The sequence below is a fragment of the Lactuca sativa genome, chromosome 8, assembly GCF_002870075.4.
Source record: "Lactuca sativa cultivar Salinas chromosome 8, Lsat_Salinas_v11, whole genome shotgun sequence".
NCBI lineage: Eukaryota > Viridiplantae > Streptophyta > Magnoliopsida > Asterales > Asteraceae > Lactuca > Lactuca sativa.
This window is the reverse complement of record NC_056630.2, coordinates 3,600,001-3,622,697: the sequence shown is the minus strand read 5'-3', so window position 1 is coordinate 3,622,697 and position 22,697 is coordinate 3,600,001. Positions and strand designations below refer to the sequence as shown.

The following is a 22,697-nucleotide window of genomic DNA, read 5'->3' as shown; positions in this document are numbered from 1 at the left end:
AGGGATTCTGGCCGAACACTATTGATGAACCAATCAAATAAATCCATTTCTAAAAAATTTCTATATGATTTCTAACCGGGAAAGACTAAACACAACTAAAATACACAATGACGCTACAAAGGAATGTTACTAATGGAACATATAGTAATAAAAAAAACAGGTCCCATTCTTTGTTACCCTTCAAAGTACAAATAGATCAATTGCTATCTATTACATGCTTTTATTTCCTATTTGATCTAATCCGTACCCTTTCTTTTCCCAATTGTCTCTCTGAAGCAGTTGGGAGATAGTATATTATACTCTTGACGAAGGGTTAAAAAAATAATAATAATTTTTTTTTCACTTTAAAAAAGTAAATTATCCATCCAATCTCAATCTAATAGTGATTGAATGCCTGAACACTCAGAGATTCTCGCGAGTCTATATATGTAGATTACATAAAGGACTTTCCACAACTAGTTAGCCGCCGCCGGCTATGCCAATGAAATTCAAGACCCAATCAGTAGACATTAGCAGTAGAAGGGAATCAGGAAGTCTTGCTTCGATCATTATAATATAATCTTTACTTGAATTTTAGATTGAAAGATTTCCAATCTTTTACAAAATCCCCAGAACAGATGTTTAGAATCAACCAAGTATCAACAATCGCCTTATCTGTTGGGTAAAATTTGGGTGATTTATATCAGCAGATAATAAATTTTGATTTGTTTGTTGATGAGGCGGCACCCGAATTTGAACTGGGGAAAAAGGATTTGCAGTCCCCCGGCCGCCTTACCACTCGGCCATGCCGCCAAAACGATACATAATAAGATAAAATTTTATGGGTTGGATTACTAAACTTTAGTTTATTGTACTTGCATCCCTTTTTTAATTTCATCCTTTTTTTCTAAATTTATTAAAATTCTAAAAGAAACCCTTTTCCCCTTTTGTTTGACCACCCCTTCGATTGATTGTATAGTATCTCAAATGTAGTATACCAACTTTATTAGAAATCAAATGTATATTTTCATTCAAAAAAGCCAAAATTTATGTCACAAAATTTATGACAAATGGGAACCATTAACTATTCGTTGACTGAGAATTCTTGAATGATTCTTGGATTTGAATCTAAAATTGGGGTTGCCTAATGACATAAGAAACTACAAAACATACTATTGATTCTTAATCCTTTCAATTTCCATTATAACAAAAACGATAAGTATATGTAAACCCCACAATGGAAATTCTGACACAGATACCAAATTGGGTATCTTTTTTAGAGTATGTTTCCTATACCTATAAATATATGGAATTCGTTGGAACAAAAAAAGGCCCGTCTGGGTATTGACCGGGCCAGGCCCAAAAGGCACTTCGAACAAAATAAAAGCAAGAAGGTCTTCTTTATTTATCTTTCTATTTGGATCTTTCGAGCATCTAAATGGAATTGCTAATTATATAATAATGATAAAGAATGTGAAAGAAATACTTTCGTTAATCCTTACTTGATGTGTAATGTAACATAGTAATTATCTTTTTCAATTGGGAGAGATGGCTGAGTGGACAAAAGCGACGGATTGCTAATCCGTTGTACGAGTTATTCGTACCGAGGGTTCGAATCCCTCTCTTTCCGTTTCCGTTGATGACTTTCTATTTTTTTTCTTTCAAATTTCGCAAACCCCTTTTAAATGATTTTTTTTACTAGTTAAACGTATGGAATATGAATATATAAAATAAAATCTTAAGAAAATTGTAAATCAAGCAAGAAAAACGAAAATTTTATTTTATTCTTCACGTCTAGGATTACATCCTAGATCATTGGATAGGAATCCAAAGATGAAGAGAGAAACAAAGAATATTACTACTGTGTAAACGAAAAGTTTGAGAGTAAGCATTACACAACCTCCAAGATCATTTTTTGAAAAAGAAAAACGAGAAAAGATAATAGATCCTCCATTTTTATATCACATATCCTATTTTGACACCAAGAAATGAATTCTAGAAATAGAAAAGAATGTTCAGAAATTCAAATGAAGTTTAAATGTGTAATAAGAGTCTTTGATTATCACAAATCACTTTCATACCCACAATTAGATATTCTAAGGGACCCTAACCTAATAAGGTCTTTCGACGGAAAAAGGATTAGAATCGAGAAATGGGGCGAGCCAAATTTATTGAGGCTGGCCAAGAATTTCAATGTCTGAATTGAAGGTTCATACTCCCAGACTTATTTGATCTTATCAATTGTTATAATTTTTCTCGAATAAATCATGAATTTTCTAGGATAGTATTCAAGATCTTATCGAAAACTTATAGCAGCTTGCCAAACAAAGGCTAAAAGAAAAAAGAACAGGGGTATGACTAGCATAACATCTACGATTGGATTCAAAAAAGCATAGGCTTCGGGCAATTTGGCGAAGAAAAGACTACTCGGATAAAGGGCAGAATTAAGACAGATCAAACTAAAGATATTAAGCATAACAGACATTTTGTTCGTCGAGATAATTGCATTTTGATTGAGTTATTTATATAAGGAAAAATGAAGAAAGTAAGGTAGACAAAAAACTCCTTCTTTTTCCGCTCAATCAAAAATCCTCCAATTCTCAAAGGAGAATAGAAGAAATCATACTTTCATACAATATCTTAATTGAATTGTATGTAATGATCAATAAATTCAGTTGAATTCTAGATATACACATGTCAAAATCCTAGCACGAATCTATAATATATTCTATAAAGAAGAATAAAGAAGAAAGATTTTCTATAGATAGTTGGGTTGGAATTGACGAACACTTAATACCAATATTATTCTTTATTAGTATTAGTGTCCAATAACAATATAAATGGGGCGTAGCCAAGTGGTAAGGCAACGGGTTTTGGTCCCACTATTCGGAGGTTCGAATCCTTCCGTCCTAGAGCATATCCATTGTATCCGAATACATCTTTTTTGTTCAACAAGGTTCTGTTTCAAGGTCTAATATTGGATAGAATCTTATTCTTCTTTCTTTTTTGATTTTTAATGATTCTTTTCGGAATTATATCTCAGTTTTTGACAAAATGAACTAAATCGAGTTCAAATGACATGCAAATGTAACTGACTCCTTTTGTGATCCAGATAAAGATAAGATGGGGCATAGATCACAGTTGCAGAAAGATTACTTAACCTCAGGTTAAACAAAATATGAAAATACATATAAAACGACGAAGTGCTTAGCCTATGGGTATGTATTGTTATCCTATTTTAGTGACAATAGTCTTTCTATTTTTGTGAAAAAGAATTTGCATCCCTAAAATATTCAAATTTAAATATTTAACAATGATATTTCTTTTTATTGTTCGATCTATTTAGCTTATTTGCTTTAAATCATTGACAATTCTATTCGAAAAGAAACAGAAATTCTTATTTCTTATGATAATCAAATGTAGGCTTTACTGTAAAAGTAAAATTTGACTCAAATAATGATGTCGAAGTAGGAAACTTTTTCAATTATCAAGATTTGTAATGATTCCTTATGGGTTGAATCTTTGAGAAGTTGGAAATGGGTCAGTCTATCTTATTGATTGAGTCACTTGAACAGGCAAAGTCAAATAGAATTTATTTATTCGTGTTATTTCTGTTAGTTATGTTATTTCTATATTTAGATTTCTGGATATTTCTGTTAGATGTTTTTTTGAGATATAGATTTATAGAAAAAAATTTCATTCATACAAAAAAGCTCGGGTCTTGCTAAGATTTCTTAATAAAAAATATTTATTATCTATGTAGCTAGGAAAAAAAATATAAATGACTATGTCTCTGTACCGACTGAACCAATGACTATTCATGATTCCATAATTGAATCAATTGCATACTGGTTCCAAATTAGAGGAATGTTATGGTAAAACTTCATTTAATACGATGTGGTAGAAAGCAACGTGCGATTTGAAGGACACGATCTGGTGTGGATTTTTATTATTACATCCACCATTTTCTTTTATATAGGAATGAAGGTGCTCTTAGCTCGACGTCGTTTGTTCTATTCTACTAGAACCCTTCTTTTTTATTGGGTTGTAATGTAAATAGTTCATGATGGAGCTCGAGTAGAAAGTATGGATTAATTTCTCAGGGGCAACGATCTAGGGTTAATGCCAATCAATAAATTGGAACAACTTCGTAAGTATATCTTCGATATCGATATAGAAATTGAAAGGATCCGATTCGAGCAAATTTTCAATTCAAAAAAATTGTTGGAACCGCAAAACGTTTTCGATCCACAGTGTATCGCGCACGAATCAACCGTCGGTATGATTCTAGAAAGAAATCACAAAAAGGGTATGTTGCTACCATTTTGAAAGGATTCAGAAGCACCGAAGTAATGTCTAAACCCAATGATTTAAAACAAAGATAAAGGATCCCAGAACAAGGAAACACCACTTCAATTGTCTCACAGATCCGAATAAAGAATCCAAATAGATTTTCAACGAGACAAGGGGGGGGGGGGGGGGGGGGGGGGGGAGGGGGTTAAAGACCACTCAATAAAAAAATATCTTAATTTTATTTAATATATTTGATAATTATTTAACTTGAGTTATGAGTACAAATGATTTTTTAGTTTTCAGTAAGTAAGTTAAATAAAAATGACTATAAGTTAAATTATAGGCTAATTTATTTTACGGATTCCTTTACTATTTACTATAATTTTATCCATAGACAAAACTTCAAATCATTTTTTCTCGAGCCGTACGAGGAGAAAACTTCCTATACGGTTCTAGGGGGGGTTCTTTTTCATCTACATGTATCCCGATGAGCCGTCTATCGAATCGTTGCAATTGATGTTCGGTCCCGAAGAGAAGGAAGAGATCTTCGGAAAGTGGGTTTTTATGATCCGATCAAGAATCAAACTTATTTAAACGTTCCCGCTATTCTCTATTTCCTTGAAAAAGGCGCTCAGCCTACAGGAACTGTTCAGGATATTTTAAAAAATGCAGAGGTTTTTAAGGAACTTTGACCTAATCAAACGAAATTCAATTAAATTAAGGAAATAAAAATTAAGGGTATGATAGTGATTTGTATATAATTTTGGATATCTTTTCTATACTATGTTTTTTTTTCCTTCTTTTCTTGCTCTATTAGTATCTATTTATCATTTCTTTTATAGAATATTCTTCTAACGAAAACCTTATTTGATTGATCCTCACAAAATCAAAAATTCTTGCCTACAATTGGGTGGTTTTCATTCGAATTCTAAATTCTAATACCAAGTAAGACACAAGGAATCGAAGTACTTTATTCGACTTATATTAATTCAATATACTATTGATTGCATAAATCCTTTTTCTACCTCTTCTTTATTTAGAAACTAAAAATTTTAGTATATATGCAGTGCCAATCCAACACAAGTCCTTTTTTACTATTATTTCAATTTAAGTTCTTGAATTTTTTCCATCGTATTCTTTTCTTACCCTTTATATTGACAATATTGTATCAAACAAATATAATTCATCGTGATAATCAGCTCTATTTATTTCCGTCCCATTTGATTTTTTTACCTTAGTTGATTCAAATTATGGGTTCGTTGGATTAGCTTTGATACCCGCATTTTTGATTGAAAAAGGTGGATAACATAGAAATAGGGGATGGTCTAGCATTTTTTCGATTTCTTTATTTCTTTTTTTATCGGAAAATTTTTTATTTTTTCATCTGATTTAGTCAATTTTATGTTCCAAATAGATTCTAATTTTTTTTATATATTTTTTGATTTCGTACTTTAATGCTTTTATTTCATCATTTTGTTTTATTCTGATTGTATCTACATACTCGTTTTCTATTTGGGTTGCTAACTCAACGGTAGAGTATTCGGCTTTTAAGTGCGGCTAGGATCTTTTACACATTAGATGAAGCGAGGGATTCATCCATACCATCGGTAAAGTTTGGAAGACCACGACTGATCCTGAAAGGGAATGAATGGAAAAAATAGCATGTCGTATCAATTAAAAGTTCTAAGAATAATTTATTCCGGCTCGGTACAAAACCTTCTTTAAATTAGTGTAAGGGAGCAAACCGAAGTCAATTTCAAGTTGGGTCGAATTAATAAATGGATAGGGCCCCGCGGCTTCAATTAATTTCATTTTGATTATAGGGAAAGAAAAAGCAACGAGCTTCTGTTCTTAATTTGAATGATTACCCGATCTAATTAGACGTTAAAAAAATATTAGTGCCCAATACGGGAAGGCTTTCTCCCAGGAATGTATTCTTGATTTTTTAATGAATCCTAAATATTACCATTCTCCATTCCATAATGGACATGTGTGTGTATAAGAAACAGTATATTGATAAAAATATTTCCAAAATCAAAAGAGCGATTGGGTTGAAAAAAAAGTAAAGGATTTCTAATCATCTTGTTATCCTATAATGAAAACGAACATAAATATTGAAATTGAAATGGAAAAAGAGAGGCTAGAGAATCTGTTGATAAGTTTATCTGTATCCGAGGTATCTATTCGGTTTGTACTATAATACCTTGTTTTAACTGTATCGCACTATGTATCATTTGATAACCCCCAAAATCCTCTACCTTTCATTTAAATAGAATTTCAAATGGAGAAATTCCAAAGCTATTTAGGGCTAGATAGATCTCAAGAACACCACTTCTTATATCCACTTATCTTTCAGGAGTATATTTATGTACTTGCTCATGATCATGGTTTAACTAGATTGATTTTGTTGGAAAATGCAGGTTATGACAATAAATCCAGCTTACTAATTGTGAAACGTTTAATCAATCGAATATATCAACAGAATCATTTGATTCTTTCGGTTAATAATTCTAAACAAACTCCATTTTTGGGGCACAACAAGAATTTTTATTCGCAAGTAATGTCCGAGGTCTCTTCAATCATTATGGAAATTCCATTGTCGCTGCGATTAATATCTTACCTAGAAAGGAAAGGGGTAGTCCTAAAATTAATACTAAAGTTCTCTTCAAAAAGGGCTTATAGCTTAGCGGTATCAGGAGCTTACGGAAAGATGCCCTTAAAGTCTCTTTGTAGACAAAGCGGTGTAGATTTAAGAGATGATAGTGGGTGTGTTATCTGTTCTAAAAAAAACTTTCTCTTCAATGCATACCTCTACCCCTTTCACAATTACTATCCCTGCTGAAATAGCTATTACATTGGGACCATTGCTGTAGTTTTGTCTTACAAAGGGATCACTTCTGTAATTTTGGTATTACACAAGGTCTATTTTATTTTGCTATTATGGGGACCATTTTTGTAATATTACTTTTATACATGGACCATTTTTGAAACTCTGTTATACACAGGGACCATTACTGTAATTTTTTCTTATACATGGACAATTTCTAAAATTTTGCTATTACATAGGGCCATTTCTCTAATTTTTTCTTACTCATAGAGCATTATATAATTTTGTCTCAGTTATCATTTCTGTAATTTTCTCAAACTAAGGCACCATTAGATAATTTTGCAAGGATCATTTAACTAATTTTCTCAAACATAGGGACCATTAAATAAATTATGAAGTTTATAGAAAGACCATTTCTTTAATTTTTTCAAACATAGAAACCATTAAATAATTTTGCAGGGACCATTTTCTGTAATTTTCTCAAACATAGGGACCATTAGATAATTCTGCAGGGACCATTTTGTAATTTTCTCAAACATAGGAACCATTAGATAACTTTACAAAGACCATTTCTGTAACTTTCTTAAACATAGGGACCAATAGATAAATTATAATTTTATACAGGGACCATTTCTGTAATTTTCTCAAACATAGGCAGAACTTCCTAAATATGCCTGTAAAATTGTTATATTTGATTATTGATAATTTAGTTTCTAAGAACAATGACAGACTAGACCATCAATAGTTGAGGGTACATATGTATTTCTTCGTTTGATCTTACTTTCAATTTTTAAACCAGTTTTCTATTTATAGAATTGAGAGGTGATTAGAAGTGGTTTAAAATGAATAACTTTTTTAGAAATTGTTATAGGGATGAGAGGTGATTACAATGCACTATAATGGTAAAATTAATCGAATTTTTGAATGATCATTCTATAAGCAATATGAATTCTTTGATACAAAAGTTTATATATGAAATTAGACAAAAAAGAATATATTTTACGTATTATGACATTTGACTGTGGAGTGTGGACAAATCTAAAAACTGATGTTATATACATTATATTAGTATCAGATTATACTCTAGTCTTTCTTGATAGAAAACAATAAGGATGATCAAAATTCAAAACTATAAATTCTAAATAAGTTTTCAATCACCGCACTAAGTTATGTTGAAATATCCATATATATTCTAATTAAGGATTCTGTTATTAGAAGAAAGAAAAAGAACAACACTCAGATGCAGGAAAAAAAAGTAAATGATGGTAAAAGAAACTACCAAGCCAGAAGCAAAAAACAAAAGCGGCAGAGCAATCCTTCAAAGAGAAAAGCAGGAAAGATATCTATATGAGTTTGCTAGATGTTGTGTCCTAATCTTGTCCTAATGATTAGGTCTCCATAAAATATTAATATATGACTTTGAATCTTGTTTGATCGTAAATGTGGGTCTAAAATGATCTTCATCCCAAAATTCTGAGCAATCTGTCTCGATTTTTGTTGTTTGCACCTGATCATTTTTAGGAACGAGTGCAGCTCCTATTCTATCCGCAGCTCCAACAGGAAACCCATGTTGGCGTAGAGAAATCAAAATCACATTGTATGTTGAATTCAAGAATGCAATGCCCCTCAATGAATTAAAGGAAACATATCCCACATATGTCTTTGTTCCATCATATTCAGACTCCAGTTCTTCACTAGATTCCCGTTGAAGCTCAAATCGAGAAACTTCATCGACCTCCTGCTTGATGATTATATGAATTTCTGGAAATACTTTGAAGGTAACAACGTGAATTAAGATCCCACAAAACTCATTGTACCAATTACATGGAAGATGACGCAGTGAAAATGCGTTCCCTCGTAAGAGCCTACCAACAATCCCCTTTGGAATATTGTGTTGAAGAGTGACACTGATACGGTAATCATTAAAAGCATTTCCCTGTCATACATGTAAATCACATTCAGTCGTGATTCTTCTGCATGTTTGGGTTTATATAATAAATAAAGATTGAAATTCCAAAGGAACGTAGAGCCAAACCTTGAGCATGGAGTCTAGCAATGTACCATTAGGTGGATCACGTAATTTTTTGACCCCACGAAACGAGACTTTCCACAGCCATTTACAGTTTGAAATATCTCCAAATGTTTCAAGTGAGCTACAATTGTTTGCTTTAAGAATAGCTATGCTTGATGGGAGCTCTGACAATTCTACAAGGCGTATGCAATCTGACATATTGAGAATTTTGAGACGCGGAGTTCGTATGAGAATAAAATCTAATCGTGAAAACTTATTGTGTGATAGATCAAGTTCTTGCAAGTTTGGTAACTCCCAAACAGCAAAGATCATGTCTTCATCTCCCAAATTGCAACCACTCAAATCCAACTTTCTTAAGTATTGGCAAGAAAAAGATAATCGTTCCCGAACAGCAGAGCCGATGTCTTCATCTCCAAAACCACACAAGCCCAGACACAAATCTCTTAAGCATCTGCCAAGAAAACATAACACTATGTGGTTTAAGTTGGGTGACTCCCAAGCACCACCAGAGCTCATGTCTTCATCTCCCAAATTGTCCATCTTCTGTTGGATCTTTAAGAACTCAATAAGTCTAGGGCACCCTGCAAATGAAAGGGTCTCGATTTTTTGTAGTCGAGTAATGGATGGAAATTTCTTTATACCCTCGCACTTTACTATACATAAGCAAACAAGCCTGTCCAAGCCTCCAAACGATGAATGAATCTCTTTCAAATGTGGAGATCCTTTAAGAATGAATCTTTCAAGCTTGGGAAGTCCATCAAAATTTGGTGTCATGATTAGGTTATCCAAATACCAAAGTTCCATTATCTTCAAATTTGGTAGATACTGTTGTATACAACGCAAACAAGTATAAATATATCAAGGTGATGTAACGAAAATTTTATTATTCATACATACAATTTAATGATATTTATAGTTGTATATATGATTAATTAATTTTAAAAAGTTTATTTCCTTAAAATTTTAATTTCTATCATTGTAATTATTTAAAACATCAAAAACTGTGTTTGTTTTTAAAGATAATAATATAATTTTTGTATATAATGTTACTTTTAACTATTGTTGGTGTAAGTTATCTAAAATAACGTATTTGGTAACTCTTAATTATTTTAATTTGGTTTCAGAAATTTAACTTTTTAAAAATTTATTTGAAAAATATTGTTAGTTTCTTTGATTCTAATTATTTAAAATAACAAAACATTCTTTTTGTTTTTAAAGATAACATAATAATTTTTTATATAATATAACTTTTAACTATTTTTATTGTAAGTTATTTTTAGCTATTTATTTGAAAATTCTTAATGATTATAAAAAAATAGTTTCATAGTTTTTTTTTTTTGTTAATTTAGGATTACAAATTAGGTTTAACACTATAATTTATAACTTTTAATTATTTATAAAATAGTCTATCGAGTTTTTTCAAGTTTAACTGAAATTTTTTATTTAAGTTAACCATTTAACACTATATTGAAATTAATAATTTAACTATAATGAAAAAACATCATAAATTATACAAAATTTGTGACTATAAAATGACAATTATTCACATGCGACAAATTATTTAAACTAATAAGTTAACTATAATATGTTAAAAGGTTAAGTCGTAATTTCACAATAAGCAGAAGTAAAATATGATTTATTAATATTGTAGTTTAGTTAATTTATGATTGGAATTTATTTTTTACACTAATTTAAAATTATTAACCAATTTATAATAACTATTAGAAACAAATTAAAAAATCGTGGAGATTTCAAATGCATGTGGTGCAAGTAAAAATGTTTATTTTATAAGTATAGTAGGCAAATATCCATGCATTGCGCAAAATACTATAATATATTTGAAATATTTACAAATATATGTTTTTTTAAATATATGAATGGCGTTGTTGTTATATCTTGTATACTAAATTTTATAATAAGTTGGTATAAACAATGTTTGTTTTGAATTATTAGATAATGTAGACATCTTTTAAAATTCTATAATCTCAATTCTCTCAATGGCCTCTACCTACAGATTGTCTATGAATAAAGTTAAATATAATATATGGATTAATGAAATCTATATTTGTTGTTATGATTAATTAATTTTAAAAAGTTTATTAGCTTAAGATTTTAACATTTATCATTGTAATTATTTAAAACATCAAATATTGTTTTTGTTTTAAAGTAACAATATAATTTTTGTATATAATGTTATTTTTAAATATTGTTGCTATAAATTATTTAAAATAATGTATTTGGAAACTCTTAATTATTTTAATTTGGTTTCAGAAATTTAACTTTTTTAAAATTTATTTGATGAATATTATTAATTTCTTTGATTGTAATTATTTAAAACAACAAACATTGTTTTTCTTTTAAAGATAACATTATAATTTTTTTATATAATATTACATTTGACTATTCTTCTTGTAAGTTATTTTTTAGCTATTTATTTGAAAATTCTTAAGGATTATAAAAATAGTTTCATGATTTTTTTTGTTAATTTAGGATTAAAATTTCGATTTAACGCTATAATTTATAGTTTTTAACTATTTATATAATAAACTCTCAATTTTTTCAAGTTTAGCTGAAATTTTTGCTTTAAGTTAACCGTTTAATGTTATATTGAAATTAATGATTTAACTATTTTGCAAAAAATAATAAAGTATATAAAAGTTGTGAATTTAAAATGAAAATTGTTCACGTACGACAACATATCTAAACTATTAAGTTAACTATAATATGTTAAAATTTTAAAGCATAATTTTATAAATAAAAGTAAAATATGATATTTGAATATTGTAGTTTAGTTAATTTACGATTAGAATTTAGTTTTTGCATTAAACTAACATTATTAACAAATTTATAATAATTATTAAAAAGAAATTGAAAAATCATGGTGGTTTCAAATGCATATGGTGCAACTAAAAATGCATATGTTATAAGTATAGTACGTGAATACTTGCGCATTGCGCAGAATACAATAATATATTTGAAATCTTTACAAATATATGTTTTTTTAATATATCAATGATTTTGTTGTTATCTTTTATATAATAAATCTTATAATAAGTTTGTATAAACACTGTTTATTTTGAATTATATGATAATGTAGACATCTTTTAAAATTTTATAATCTCAATTGTCTCAATAGACTCTACCTGTAGGTTACTCATTAATAATGTTAAATATAATATATGGTTTAATGATATTCGTAGTTTTTGTAATTATTTAATTAATTTTAAAAAGTTTGTTTGCTTAAGATTTTAATTATATCATTTTAATTATTTAAAACATCAAATATTATTTTTGTTTTTAATGGTAGCAATATAAATTTTATATAGAATGTTACTTTTAACTACTATTGTTGTAAGTTATTTAAATTAACGTATTGAGAAACTCTTGATTGTTTTAATTTGGTTTCAGAAGTTTAAGTTTTTTACAATTTATTTGATGAATATTATTAGTTTTTTTATTGTAATTATTTATAAAAAAAAAAAAACATTGTTTTTGTTTTTAAAGAAAACAGTATAATTTTTATATAATATTACTTTTAACTATTCATATTGTAAGTTATTTTTAAGCTACTTATTTGAAAATTCTTAATGATTATAAAAAATAGTTTCCTGTTTTTTTTTTTTTTGTTAATTTAGGATTACAATTTCGATTTAACACTATAATTTATAACTTTTAAGTATTTATACAATAGTCTCTCAATTTTTTAAAAGTATAATTGGAATTTTGATACAAGTTAACCGTTTAACATTGTATTGAAATTAATAATTTAACTATTTTGCATAAAATCATAAATTTTACAAAAGTTATGACTTTAAAAGGACAATTGCTCATGTACGACAACATATCTAAACTAATAAGTTAACTATAACATGTTGAAAAGTTAAAGTCATAATTTTATAAATAGAATTAAATATGATATTTTAATATTATAGTCTAGTTAATTTTTTATTAGAATTTAGTTTTTTCATTAATTAACATTATTAACCAATTTATAATAATTATTAGAAAGAAATTGAAAAGTCATGTAGGATTTAAATGTATATAGTGCAAGTAAAAAAACCATCTTTTATAAGTATACTAGACGAATACCCGCGCGTTGTGCATAATACAACAATATATTTGAAATCTTTACAATTTTTTTTAAATATATCAATGACGTTTATGTTAGCTCTTATATAAAAAATCTTATAATAAATTGGTATAAACATTGTTTGTTCTTAATTATATTATAATGTAGACATATTTTAAAATTTTATAATTCCAGTTGTGTCAATGACCTCTACCTATAGGTTACTCATGAATAAAATTAAATATAATATATGGTTTAATGATCTTTATGGTTGTTGTTACAATTAATTAATTTAAAAAGTTTATTTGCTGACGATTTTCATTTATATCATTTTAATTAATTAAAACATCAAACATTATTTTTGTTTTTAAAGTTAACCATATAATTTTTGTATACAATATTACTTTTAACTATTGTTGTTGTAAGTTGTAACGTCCCAAAATTCAAGACTAAAAATTTCTTTTAATAAAATATTACGTTAAGCAAATTCATCATTTCAAAGCATAAACAAAGTATTAGTTTCCAAAATACATATTCGTTATTAGAGTAAACATTCCCAAGCTGTCTGAACTATGGTGTGTGTCATGCGATCATCCCGAGCTCCATCATCCGCTACCGGAAGTACCTGAAACCAAAACTGAAAATCGTAAGCACGAAGCTTAGTGAGTTCCCCACCCTACCACATGCCATGCATAGCCACATACTGCACATACTGGGCCACGCCCCCTATCTTGGGCCTCGCCCCCTACCTCAGGCCTCGCCCGCTACAACGGCCCCGCCGCTCCAGGCCCCGCCTGGCTTCGAGCCCCGCTCGGATACAGATCTGTTTCACTTAGGCCTCGCCTGTCACAGGGCCCCGCCCACTATCATATCATAGCACATAAACATATCACATCACATCACCTAAGCCAAATACATACTAACGGATCTTGTTCTAAGGCCTCGTCTATCTCTGGGGCCCGCCCATGTCCTGCTACTGATGAGTCATGGAACCTCGTCCATACTCCTGGTGATAGTGAGATACGGGCCCAGCCCACCCTCACTCCTTCCCTAACTTGGGCCTCGCCCCTGATCCGCTGCTACTGAGATATGGAACACCATCCACACTCTGCTATTGGTGAGATACGGGACCTCGCCCACACTCACCTCCCTACAAGGCACATACAAGTATCACACAGACAACAAGTATAAACTATCATTTAAACCATTACTTGGGCACCCGCCCTCTATCATTGGACCTCGTCCCGAATATCATACTAGCATACTGGGCCTAGGGCTAACCCCTGGGTCTTCTACTCATAACTACATGGGCCGACATTGTGGTCGTAGACCCATTCATACAAAGGGAAACTCACCTGATATTGTTGAACTGCTGCTGCTAATCCCTTTGACCGCTACCTGACCACTGACTCCGAACTGCTGCTCCACTAGCTCCCCGAGCTACCAATATCAACATAACACTTAGTGTAACTGACCTTCAAAGGTCAACCAAGTCAACTCTTGCCAAAGTCAAAGTCCTTGTCAAAGTCAACCTTCCAGGTCAACCCTACTCGCCGAGTCCACTTACTGACTCGCCGAGTCCCTATGCTCAAAGTCCTTCCAATCACAACTTGACTCGCCGAGTCAGCCCCTGACTCGCCGAGTCTACTGATTCCCGAATCCTGTCCTGTCCAACTCACTGATTCCTTGCTCGACTCGCTGACTCGAGTCTTAACTCGAAGGGTTTGGGACTGCGCGACCTGACTTGCCGAGTCTAAGAACAGACTCGCCGAGCACAAGGCAATCTTCATCCAACTCGTCGAGTTGTTCATCCAACTCGCCAAGTTCATGCCCATCTTCATCCGACTCGACAAGCTGTTCATCCCACTCGTCGAGTTCCTCCTTATCTTCATGCTACTCGCCGAGTCCACTCGAAGGACTCGTCGAGTCCATTCGGATCTACTTACATGCAGAGGACTTTCTAGTCATGCATGGACTCCAAACTGTAGATCTACCCATCCCAAGCCTATTCCCCACGTAAAGTTGCCAACTTTACGTGTAGAGAAGGAGATCTAGGCACAGTCCACCATAAACTAGGGTTTAAGGCCAAAGGGGCTCCAAAATCGACTCAAGAGCTGATACTTTATGCTTCCCCAGCTCATAACACACTTGGATCTGAAGTAGCAACTCCAGATCCGGCTTCTAGCTCACTTGGGTGGCAAACCATGCCTTAAAAGCCCCAAATCTCACAACCATAGAAGGTCTAAAATAGAGAAACAACTTATTACCTTCAGATACTCAGAAATGTTCCCCAAATCTTCAGATCCAAGACCACTTCTTGAAGCCTCAATGATTTCCCCTTCTTCTTCTTCCTTCAAATCACTCAATATGGCTTGGGAGCTTGAATGGGCAACAATGGGGTTTGGGGTTCGATGCTTTGGGTGCAAGACGCAGTAAAGGGGCCCTAGGAAGGAGGTTAAGGCGTTTATAAAGGCCCCAAGTCCCGAATTTAGGGTTTTCCTCGCACAGACCAGACTCGCCGAGTCAACTTGGCCGGCTCGCCGAGTCGGTCACTTACTCCTCGACCCGGATCCCGCTCGGACTCGCCGAGTTCCTCCTTGGACTCGCCGAGTCGCCCCTTAACATTAAGGTTTTCTTTCCTTTCTTGGCCTTCAAAACTTTGGGTGTTACATAAGTTATTTAAAATAAGTATTTGGAAACTCTTAATTATTTTAATTTGGTTTTAGAAATTTAACTTTTTTAAAATTTATCGGATGAATATTGTTAGTTTCTTTGATTGTAATTATTTAAAACAACAAACCTTGTTTTTGCTTTTAGAAATAACATTATTATTTTTTATATAATATTACTTTTAACTATTTTTATTGTAAGTTATTTTTGAAAATTCTTAATGACTATAAAAAATAGTTTCATGGTTTTTTTTTGTTAATTTAGGATTACAATTTAGGTTTAATACTTTAATTTATAATTGTTAACTATATATAAAATAGTCTCCCGGTTTTTTCAAGTTTAACTGAAATTTTGATTTAAGTTAACCGTTTAACATTATATTGAAATTAATCGTTTAACTATTTTTCATAAATTCATAAATTATACAAAATTTAAAGATAACATTATAGCTTTTATATAATATTACTTATAAATATTCTTATTGCAAATTATTTTTATGTTATTTATTTGAAAATTCTTAATGATTATAAAAGATAGTTTCATGGTTTTTTTTTTGTTAATTTAGGATTACAATATATGTTTAACAATATGATTTAAAACTTTTAACTATTTATAAAATAGTCTCTCAATTGTTTTCAAATTTAACTGAAATTTTGATTTAAGTTAACCGTTCAATATTATATTGAAATTAATAATTTAACTATTTTGCATAAAAGCATAAATTATACAAAATTTGTAGCTTAAAAATGACAATTGCTCACGTACGACAACATATCTAAACTAATAAGTTAACTTGAATATGTCAGAAAATTAAAGTCATAACTTTATAAATAGAAGTAAAATATGATATTTTAATATTGTAGTTTAGTTAATTTATGATTAGAATTTAGTTTTTGTATTAATTTAACATTATTAACTAATTTATAATAATTAGTAGAAAGAAATTGAAAAATCATAGAGATTTCAAATGCATGTGGTGCAAATAAAATTACTCTTTTATAAGTATATGTATATGTATATGTATATATATATATATATATATATATATATATATATATATATATAATGGTTCCATTGAGATTCTGAATATAGATTTTAAGATTCAACTACAGCCTCATAAATGATTATATGGTGGGGACGTATAATCATTATTATACATATTTATACATATATGCCTAATCATAATTGATTACACATATATGTATGTTCAGAAAGTGACTAATCATATATTATTATGGTGGTTGGTGGCAGAGGAGATTGTGGTAGCAGAGGTAGCGGTAGTGGAGGTCACAAAGGTGGCAGTGGTGGGGTCGGTTGGTGGTGGCGGTGGCGGTTGTCATGGTGGGGAAGGTGGCAGGGGAAAAGGAATAGGAGACGTTGTATAATCCTTTATGATTATAACTTTCTCGTCGCACCTGTTATGGTGAGCATGGGTCGGGTTGGGTCGGTTTTGGGGTAAAACCCAACCCAACCTGTGTATTTTGATTTCTAGGTTTTACAACCCAAAGGTTTGGTTTTTGGTTGGTTTCAAACTCAACGGTTTGGGTCAGTTTGAGGTACTAAAACCGAACCCAAAACCCAATTTTAGTTTTTAAAAATTTAAATCCAAACCCGACATTTTGGGTTTGGTTTTAGTTTCAGTTCTGTCGATTTTTTTCGATTTTTGAGTTTTCGAGTTCGGTTTTGCTCACCCCGAAGGTTCTAAATGGCCTGAGGGGTGGCATGGCGGCAAGGCTAAGCCTCAATCTTAATGAGCCATGCCGAGCCATGGCGTTTTTCAAGGCGTGATGTAAGGCGACGATTTTGTATTAATTTAAAATTATATTACCACATAAATATAAATTTATATTAAATATAACTACTTTTAGAAGTGTTAGATCAATAACTAATAACAAAAAGTTAACAAAAACCACAATACTTGTATCTCCGATTTCAAAAGACGTAACAAAGAGCAAAAAACTGTGTCACAAACGAAAAAACACGCACCATAACGCGCCATGGTGCGCCATATCACGCATTGCCATGTGCCACGCCTAACAACAACATTATGAAGCTTTTCATAACGGCGAAGCCACGCCTCACGTCATGGTGCGCCTTGGCGCGCCCCTTTTAGAACACTGCTCACCCCTAACGCCGATACACTTGAACGTTAGAGCGGAAAATAAGAAATATGTGGCTAAGGTTGAATCTCAAGATCTCTATCTTTTTTGGAATCTCAAGGTAACCTACTTTTATATGTGTGTAATATACATACACATATATATATATATATATATATATATATATATATATATATATATATATATATATATATATAAGACAGAAAGAGAGAGAGAGAGAGAGAGAGAGAGAGTGTGTGTGTGTGTGTGTGTGTTAAATCTTTCATATTAATTAGATGGAGAAAGAGGCACAACAAGAAAACAAAGTATTAGGGACACCACTTTTAGTGGCAACCAATCTCTAAAGATAATATTTGACATAAATACTCACATGTTGATTGGGGAAGTATACGAATGTTTCATTCGAGAGGTTAGGAGCTATATGTGGCGCAACATCGGTTTTGATAAGGACACATGGAAAGAAGTTTCTGAAGCCTAAAGGGTTAGAATGTTCGAGTATCTTTCGGTAAATTATTTATAAAGTTATATATATTTATTATGTTTAATTTTGTTTTAGTTCTTAATTTCTCTATTTTTTGTAGACATGGTTTGATTTTGGAGCGATTTCAAATGATCCCATGGCTTCAGTTTATTAGGCATCACTGAACAATCAGATATGTGTGCGGTATAGAGGTCGCAAAAACTGTTGGAGAATTCGAAATAGGGTTATGGAAAATCTGGATCACAAACAGGAATCGTGTAAACACTTTCCTTGTTTGATATTTCGACCCTCTATGCCTTGGGTATCACGAAATCTAAACTGGGATAATTCCTAAAGCAACAATTTTGATTTTAGGCACAAAATCATAATTAATTTTGATAAGATGAAGAAGAAGAAGAAGCATTCGTCGTTTTCTCTGTGTTTCAAAATATATGGCGTTTTCCCTAATTTATCCAAACAACAGATAAATGAAAAACAGTTTTCATCTTTCAAGAATGACAATTTAGTCCTTGTTTAATAAATACAAGTGTGCACTCTCGCACCTCCTAACTTGTATCATAACTAAAACATCATTCTTGAAACACTTATTAAGTCCATTACACTAAAATATATTTGGTGATAAAATCACCAACAAAAACTCATTTGGTTGGTTTTGAAGGGGATGTGGAGGCAGCAAGGGCTCAAGCCCCTATGGCTATGGATTCGCAGCGTTAGAGTGATGCTATTGACCATTTTTTTAACAGAAAAACATCAATAAATGATCTTCTGGAAACAAAGAAGGTCAGAAGAAGCAAGTAGTTAAGAATCGTAGATGGACGTATAGCTACAGTAGTGCTTGTTTTAAGAACGTAAGTTACAATAATGCTTATTCAGTTATAACATATTTTTTAATGTGTATTCAAGTATAACATATTTTGTAATGTTAAACGTAATTTGAATAGACTTGAAGCATTTCATCGTGGGCATACGAATAAAAAAAGGGAATTTGTTGATCCTTTGGTTGAAGACCAATATGTAAGTTATTATTACTTAAAAATGAAGTAGATTGTTATTTATTTTTGTTAGTTTTAACTTATATTGACTATCTTTGTGAAATACATAATGCCTTAGTTGTTGAGGTTGCTTTACAGACTCATCATATAGCCGAGTGGTGATCTAGACACCATTGATTGGATCGCAATATTTGAGAAGGTGTTAGGTGAGAGGCATGGGGCCTAAACCTCCTTCTGTAGTGGGTACAAGTGCTCCATTCCAATGGCAGTCACAGCCACAAGCACCGCAACCAACACATGTCCTTGTTAAACTCTTAAAGAATTTGGTAGCTTTGCTATATTGTTAAGAACTTGATGCATTTATAGTAATTTTTGGTAGTTTGGTAGTTTGTTAAATTGTTAAAGACTTAGCTGATTTGATGGTTTAATAGTTTGTTAAATTGTTAACGACTTAATTTATTTGGTGGTTTGATAGTTTGATAGTTTGATAGTTTGATCGTTTGTTAATTTGTTAGTGACTTAATATGCTTGTTACTTAATTGTAGGATTTTGATGTGAACGCTTTTCTTCAAAACCCGGCGTTTGTGACGACAATTGGAGATATTATCTGCTCGCTTAAGAACCAAGTCAATAACGAGGAAAACAGTGATGGGAAAGACCAAGACACATAGTATTTCTTATTTTATGTTATGGATGTTATTTTGGATTTATTAGATAGTTTATGGATAATATATTTTATGTTTATTTTGGATTTATTAGATAGTTTATGTAATGTGGTATATTTGATGTTTTATGTAATGTGGTATGTATTTATTTTTGTATTTTTATCAAATCTACATTTTATAATATATATATATATATATATATATATATATATATATATATATATATATATATATATATATATATATATATATATAAACTAATATCATAAATAAATTGTTATTTCAAAAAAAAAAAAAAAAAAAAAAAAAAAAAGATTAGCAGTGACACCTTTAGGGACGACATTGACCAATTGCGACGGCTACTGATTCCGGGAAGAGTAGTCGGGAAAACTATGGCCGGTGGCCGGAATATAAACGCCATTTGCGACGAAAAATGAGTATTAGCTACGAGGTAATAGTGATAACCTGTTGACGACGATATGTCGTCGCCAAAGGTATTAGCAACGACAAGGGGCATCAATTGCGACGTCTTATGTTGTCACATAGGTTACGTTTTTTGTTGTCAGGATGCTTGTTATTACTTTTTAAGGTGATATTGTTTGTGTGGTTATTTTGTTTGTAAGGACAACATGATAAGTTTGATAGTCTCGTCATCATGGGGTGGTCTTATCAAAAGTTATTTAGACATATTGTTTGTGTGATTATTTTTTATGTAAGGGTGATATGATAATTTGGATAGTCTTGTTATCATGTGCTATGTTATCAAACGTTATCCAGATTGTTTATGTGGTCATTTTGTATATAAGGGTACTATGATAATTTTGATAGTCTTGATATCATGTGCCATGTCATCAAACGCTATCTAGATTCTAAGACATATTATTTGTGTGGTGATTTTCTATGTAAGGGTAATACGATAATTTTGATAGTCTTGTTATCATGTGCTATGTTATCAAAAGCTATCTAGATATTAGACAATATGTTCGGTCAAGTTAAATAAAGTCCAATAGCGTCCTTGTCTTGTCTAGCTAGAGTACCAAATGTGATTTGAATACTTTGTCAAGGTGTTCCTCTTCTAAGGGGTTGAATTCAACCCCTTAGAAGAGGAACACCTTTCCAACACCTTGATACCTACACACAAAATATTCAAATCACATTTGGTACTCTAGCTATTATTGACAATGAAATAGTTTACAAATAGGATTTAGTGGGTGTGTAACTATGTATGTTAGCCGTTCAAATAAATAAATCATTTCAAGTGTGATTCTTTAATTATATATCTAAAATCACTAAATGAAAACAAAATAATAAAATATTTTTAAATCCAAATTGGTGATATATCAATGTTTTATAATGGTTATTAATGAACAAAAAGATAGATTAAAATTGAAATCTTCTCAAATTAAGAATATATTATTTCAATTAAAATTAAAAAATAATAATAAAGCAGTTTTTGTATTTATGTTTAGACAAAAAGTTATTCATGTTTTCCATACTATTGCCGGTTATATATATATATATATATATATATATATATATATATATATATATATATATATATATATATATATATATATATATATATATATATATATATATATATATATATATATATATATTGAAGTTGCTTAATGACACCAATAATAGATGACATAATTGTGTGTTCGTATCCTTTTAACTACTTAAAGTTTACTATCTGGATTAGTCAACTCAATAATTCATCATGCACTTTGTTTTCATTGTATGCATTAGATAAACAATAAGAAATACCTTATAACCATTCCAAAGATGGTCTTGCAAGCCTGTACGCAATATTAGACAACAAAGTTCCCTTGGTGGAAAGTTATTAACCAAATGATTGATTGGATCACCTTTCCATCTGATATACCGAAGGTTCCTTATGTTTGCAACAATAGGAGGAGGTTCTTCATGTACTCCAAAACTACTGTAATCAATTTGTATTGCTTCAATCTTGTCAAGTTCCTATGATAGATGAGTAAAATGGTTTAAATGTTGAATTAAAAGTGTTTGTTTATACACATATATCATGAAAAACTAGCTTAACGATTACCATTGTCGCATCCATAGCACATAGTGTTAGAACATCTTCCTTCTTCCAAACTCTACTATGTCTTTCAGGATTCTTAGGATGTTCCCCCCTAACAATGTAGTGTCCCATTTCTTGCACCTGATCATGCATATTAAATCTTCCATCCGAAATAGTTATGAGAGCCTTTTGTCTCAACTCCTCTACTCCTATAACAGGATTAAAACCACATGCATCAAGTATCTCCATTGCCCTGTCTTTCTTCCACCCCCGGAAAAAACATGCAATATCAAGGAACAAGTCTTTCTGAACATTTGCAAGTCCATCAAAGCTGATTTTTAGCTTTTCCAGAATATTAGCATCAGGGATCTGTTGTAGTCTCGCTAAAGCACTCCTCCACTGCTGAATGTTTTTGTCACACAGACAAGAACCAAGAATTGTAAGTGCTAATGGAAGCCCACCAGCATAAGAGACCACCTCTTTTGAAAGCTGCTCATAATCTTCCATAGGCATGGAACCCTG

The 22,697-nt window shown here is 31.2% G+C and overlaps 1 protein-coding gene and 1 non-coding gene across 2 annotated transcripts in view; one reads left to right on the top strand and one right to left on the bottom strand.

Annotated features, from left to right (window-relative positions):
• Positions 1-1,521: 1,521 nt before the first annotated feature.
• On the top strand, positions 1,522-1,609 carry TRNAS-GCU (transfer RNA serine (anticodon GCU)). Its single transcript has one exon. It is a non-coding gene; the product is annotated as a tRNA-Ser (tRNA).
• Positions 1,610-8,266: 6,657 nt separating this feature from the next.
• LOC111920972 (disease resistance protein RUN1) overlaps positions 8,267-22,697 on the bottom strand; it is a 15,947-nt gene continuing 1,516 nt past the window's right edge. The window contains exons 2-5 of the mRNA XM_023916546.3: positions 22,200-22,697; positions 21,899-22,111; positions 9,135-9,956; positions 8,267-9,035 (exon numbers count right to left, since the gene is read on the bottom strand). The exon at positions 22,200-22,697 is cut by the window's right edge and continues 580 nt beyond it. Of these exons, the coding sequence (XP_023772314.1) occupies positions 8,481-9,035; positions 9,135-9,956; positions 21,899-22,111; positions 22,200-22,697 (2,088 nt within the window). The 3' untranslated portion in view covers positions 8,267-8,480. The remainder of the gene's footprint in view (positions 9,036-9,134; positions 9,957-21,898; positions 22,112-22,199) is intronic.